General features: G+C 46.9%; 1 protein-coding gene across 1 annotated transcript; it reads left to right on the forward strand.

Moving 5' to 3' along the window:
* Nucleotides 1-418: 418 nt before the first annotated feature.
* On the forward strand, nucleotides 419-2,128 carry LOC310697680 (uncharacterized protein). Its single transcript, XM_083484371.1, has 2 exons — nucleotides 419-456; nucleotides 489-2,128. The coding sequence occupies exon 2, from the start codon at nucleotides 601-603 to the stop codon at nucleotides 1,672-1,674; it is 1,074 nt and encodes a 357-aa protein (XP_083340497.1). The 5' UTR covers nucleotides 419-456; nucleotides 489-600; the 3' UTR covers nucleotides 1,675-2,128.
* The last annotated feature ends 3,526 nt before the right edge of the window (nucleotides 2,129-5,654 follow it).

The following is a 5,654-nucleotide window of genomic DNA, read 5'->3' on the forward strand; positions in this document are numbered from 1 at the left end:
GGAGGTGCTCATCAGAGCTAGCAGGGCAGCAGTTGAAGAAGGAGCAAAAAGGGTTTTCTTGTGTGTGTGTGTTTCTTTGTGGCTGATTAGCTGTTCTCCCTGTGGAAAGGTCAGAGGGGGCAGGGTTTCTGATGAGGCAGGTGATTAGCTGTGGGAGGAGCTTATCAGAACTAGCAGGGCAGCAGTTGAAGAAGGAGCAAAAACGGTTTTCTTGTGTGTGTTTGTTTCTTTGTGACTGATTAGCTGTTCTCCCTGTGCAAAGGTCAGAGGGGGCAGGGTTTCTGTTGAGGCAGGTGATTAGCTGTGGGACGTGCTCATCAGAGCTAGCAGGGCAGCAGTTGAAGAAGGAGCAAAAACGGTTTTCTTGTGTGTGTGTGTTTCTTTGTAGCTGATTATCTGTTCTCCCTGTGCAAAGGTCAGAGGGGGCAGGGTTTCTGTTGAGGCAGGTGATTAGCTGTGGGAGGAGCTTATCAGAGCTAGCAGGGCAGCGGCGCAGTTTGATCCATCTTTTAGATTTAGGGGAGCTAGTCTCAAACGTTTGTTGGGGGAGACCTAGGTTTTTTTGTGGGGGGAGTTATTTGTCCTGTCTTCACGCTTTTTATGATGGAGGACCGCTGTAGCCACCCCCAACGACACGTTCTCAAGATGGAGGGGGAGGGAACAGCTGCAGTCGCCTGCGGTTCCTACGCAATGTTTGCCATCTTGCCAAAGGTTGCAGGCAGCTTTACCTGCAGCAATTGCATGTTGATTGCCCTCTTAAAAGACAAAGTCCAGCAACTGGAGGAACGTGTAGCTACGCTCCAAAGAATTAGAGAGCTGGAGCTCTTCTTGGAAGCAACAGAGCACGCCGTCTCCACCAAGGAGGAGACAGGGGACTCCCCTGAGAAGGAGGCTAGTTCACCAACACAGGAGCCAGATATATGGAGAAACGTGACTCAAAGAAGTAGGAGGCCCAGGGTTCGCTCTGATTGTTTAGAAATACACAATCGCTTTGAGGTTCTCTCCCCTAGCATGGAAGATGAAGAGCAGACTCCATTTGAGGATCTCTCCCTCATTACAGTCGATCAGGTATATGAAGACGAGCAGCAAAGTCAGTCCTCAGGGAATGTGCAGGCGACCTTGGAACGGACAGCTCACGGAAGAACCCCGACCAAACCTAAGAGGAGGCGTGTAGTGGTGATAGGGGATTCCCTACTGAGGGGAACAGAAGCAGTGATCTGTGGGCCTGACAAGATGTCTCGGGAAGTGTGCTGTCTCCCCGGGGCTAAGATCCAAGATGTAACTGAACGACTGCAAGGAATCATAAAACCCACTGACGAATACCCCTTCCTCTTGGTTCATGTGGGAACCAATAACACTGCAAGCAATAGTCTCCAGAAGATCAAAAGAGACTACGAGGCTCTCGGCAGGAAATTGAAGCAACTAAATGCACAAATTGTCATCTCATCTGTCCTCCCAGTTGAACGACGTGGCCCAGGGAGAGAGGGAAAAATAGTGGAAGTGAACAGCTGGCTTCGCAAATGGTGTAAACAGGAACGGTTTGGATTCTTAGATCATGGACTGCAGTTTCTTGAAGATGGACTTCTGGCAAGCGATGGGCTGCACCTCACAACGGTTGGGAGAAATGTTTTTGCCAAAAATCTCAGAAACCTCATCAGGAGGGCTTTAAACTGACTAATGTGGGGCAGGGAGACAGTGCTCCTGAAGGTAGGAGTCTATCAATTGATGAAGATGATCATCCAAATGTCATAGACCAAATGGAGCAAACAGCACGCAGACCTAGTGGTGGGAGGAAAAAATCCTTAAATAAGAGACACGGGGGAATGATTAATGGACTTCAATGTCTGTACACTAATGCGCAAAGCATGGGAAATAAACAAGATGAGCTTGAGCTCTTGGTACAGCAAACTAAATATGACATAATAGGCATCACTGAAACCTGGTGGGATAAGTCCCACGATTGGAATGTAATAATGGGGGGATACAATCTATTTCAGAGAAACAGACAAGACAAGAAAGGAGGAGGAGTGGCGTTATATGTCAGGGATGTGTATACCTGTGAAGAGATCCAAGATTTAGAACCTCAAAGCCAAAGTGAGAGCATTTGGGTCAAAATTAAGGGAGAGAAGAATAGCAGAGACCTCATTGCGGGAGTTTACTATAGATCCCCAAGCCAAACGGAAGACATAGATGATGCCTTCCTGGAACAGATGGCCAAGCATGCAAAAGGAAGGGAGATAGTAGTAATGGGGGACTTCAATTACCCGGTTATTTGTTGGATGTCAAACTCAGCCAAGAGCATAAGGTCAAACAGATTCCTCACTGGCCTTGCAGACAACTTCATTGTCCAGAAAGTGGGAGAAGCAACAAGAGGAACAGCCATTTTAGATCTGGTCCTAACCAATGTTGATGACCTGGTTAGTGGGGTAGAAGTGGAAGGATCATTAGGCGCGAGTGATCATGCTCTTCTGAAGTTTACTATACAGCGGAAAGGAGCAGCCAAGCATACTAGGACTCAATTTCTTGACTTTAAGAAAGCCGACTTCATAAAACTTAGGGAAGTGCTGGGTGAGATCCCATGGACAGTAATACTAAAAGGAAAGGGAGTTCATGATGGCTGGGAGTTTGTTAAGAGGGAGATAGTAAAAGCACAACGTCAGGCAATACCAATGAGACGGAAACATGGAAGGTGCCTAAAGAAGCCAGGGTGGCTATCTAAAGAACTTTTAACTGAGTTAAGATTAAAAAAGGATGTGTACAAAAAATGGAAAAGGGGGGAAACCACCAAAGAGGAATTCAAACAAATAGCCAGCACGTGTAGACACAAAGTCAGAAAAGCTAAAGCACAGAATGAACTCAGGCTTGCTAGAGAGGTTAAAAGCAACAAAAAAGGCTTTTATGGGTATGTTCGTAGCAAAAGGAAGAACAAAGAAACAGTGGGGTCACTCAGAGGAGAAGATGGTGAAATGCAAACAGGGGACACAGAAAGGGCTGAACTCCTCAATGCCTTCTTTGCCTCAGTCTTCTCCGATAAAGAAAACAATGCCCAACCTGAAGAATTTGGAGCAAATGATTCAGCAAAGGAAACACAGCCCAGAATAACTAAGGAGATAGTACAAGAATACTTGGCTAGTTTAGATGTATTCAAGTCTCCAGGGCCAGATGAACTGCATCCAAGAGTATTAAAAGAACTGGCAGACGTGATCTCAGAACCACTGGCAGTCATCTTTGAGAATTCCTGGAGAACAGGCGAAGTCCCGGCAGACTGGAGGAGGGCAAATGTTGTCCCTATTTTCAAAAAGAGGAAAAGAGAGGACCCAAATAATTACCGCCCAGTCAGTCTGACATCAATACCAGGGAAGATTCTGGAGCAGATCATTAAGCAAACATTCTGTGAGCACCTAGAAAGGAATGCTGTGATCACCAATAGTCAGCATGGATTTCTGAAAAATAAGTCATGTCAGACTAACTTGATCTCGTTTTTTGACAGAATTACAAGCCTGGTAGATGAAGGGAACACAGTGGATGCAGCCTACCTTGATTTCAGCAAGGCATTTGACAAGGTGCCCCATGATATTCTTGTAAAGAAGCTGGTAAAATGTGGTCTTGTCTATGCTACCACTCAGTGGATTTGTAACTGGCTGACTGACCGAACCCAAAGGGTGCTCATCAATGGTTCCTCTTCATCCTGGAGAAGAGTGACTAGTGGGGTGCCACAGGGTTCTGTCTTGGGCCCGGTCTTATTCAACATCTTTATCAACGACTTGGATGATGGACTCAAGGGCATCCTGATCAAATTTGCAGATGACACCAAACTGGGAGGGGTGGCTAACACCCCAGAGGACAGGATCACACTTCAAAACGACCTTGACAGATTAGAGAACTGGGCCAAAACAAACAAGATGAATTTTAACAGGGAGAAATGTAAAGTATTGCACTTGGGCAAAAAAAATGAGAGGCACAAATACAAGATGGGTGACACCTGGCTTGAGAGCAGTGCATGTGAAAAGGATCTAGGAGTCTTGGTTGACCACAAACTTGACATGAGCCAACAGTGTGACGCGGCAGCTAAAAAAGCCAATGCAATTCTGGGCTGCATCAATAGGAGTATAGCATCTAGATCAAGGGAAGTAATAGTGCCACTGTATTCTGCTCTGGTCAGACCTCACCTGGAGTACTGTGTCCAGTTCTGGGCACCACAATTCAAGAAGGACACTGACAAACTGGAACGTGTCCAGAGGAGGGCAACCAAAATGGTCAAAGGCCTGGAAACGATGCCTTATGAGGAACGGCTAAGGGAGCTGGGCATGTTTAGCCTGGAGAAGAGGAGGTTAAGGGGTGATATGATAGCCATGTTCAAATATATAAAAGGATGTCACATAGAGGAGGGAGAAAGGTTGTTTTCTGCTGCTCCAGAGAAGCGGACACGGAGCAATGGATCCAAGCTACAAGAAATAAGATTCCACCTAAACATTAGGAAGAACTTCCTGACAGTAAGAGCTGTTTGACAGTGGAATTTGCTGCCAAGGAGTGTGGTGGAGTCTCCTACTTTGGAGGTCTTTAAGCAGAGGCTTGACAACCATATGTCAGGAGTGCTCTGATGGTGTTTCCTGCTTGGCAGGGGGTTGGACTCGATGGCCCTTGTGGTCTATTCCAACTCTATGATTCTATGATTGTATGAACTAGTCAGAAAGTTGCGAAACACCAAATAGGTTTTACCAATAGAAACAACGCCCGTTGTTCGGTCAACGCTGCCGATAAAACATCCACCTGGCTCTTGAGCTATAAGTTCTGCTGCCATAAATCTTCCAGGGTCAACTGCAGGGCTGGGGGCTGTCCCCCCCCAGCTCCATTTTCCTTTAGCCGTGAAAAGAGGCAGACCAATGTAAATACTGTCAGAGCTGTGGGCGTCTCTTCTCACACAGAAGCCACGAGAGTCTCTTTGGCATTTTTATGATATTTATTTACAGATTTACAAGTAGCAATTAGCAGACAATTCATCCATCAGAGTCACTGAGTTCAGATTTACGTTGAGACCTGCATTTGCCCCTCCAACAGCTCATAAAATGGTGAAGTCTCCCGCCCTTGCGCTCATTCCGACGCTTAATCACACGCCTCTCTACGGCGGTCGTAAATCTTGCCCCCCCCCCTTCTGAGCCTGAGCTTAACCCTTGAGTTGCCTGTGAACTTTCTGAGCTTATTCCAACTGCTCTCGTCTCGTTGCCTCCCCCTCCCTCAGGCTCCTCTTCCCTATCTTCTGCTCCCCAGCCTTCCCCTCCCTCTGGGGAACTTGAGACCTCTGGTTCGACCCTGACAGCAAGGCAAAAACTGAATTGAGTGGAAGGGATTGCTGCGTAATTTTGAGACATGGGCAACTTGCATCCACCAGGAGCGACACCTCAATGCCTTCTACATGTGCTGTGTCAGAAAGATTTTGGTTATCACATGGGAGGACAGAGTTTCAGACAAAGACATGCTCTCCCAAATCCACATTCCCAGCATGTTCACACTCCTGTCTCAGACATCTATGCTCGTTTGGGCATGTCCACAGAATGGAAGATGGCAGGATCCCCAAGAATGTGCTCTATGGGGACCTGGTTTCAGGCACTAGGCCTATCGGCAGACCAAATCTGTATTTCAAAGATGTCTGCAAA

Source organism: Podarcis liolepis (assembly GCF_965112155.1).
Source record: "Podarcis liolepis genome assembly, chromosome: W".
Taxonomy (NCBI): domain Eukaryota; kingdom Metazoa; phylum Chordata; class Lepidosauria; order Squamata; family Lacertidae; genus Podarcis; species Podarcis liolepis.

Coding starts and splice junctions, on each gene's coding strand:
- LOC310697680 (XM_083484371.1), top strand. CDS start 601: ATGATGGAGGACCGCTGTAGCCACCCCCAACGACACGTTCTCAAGATG.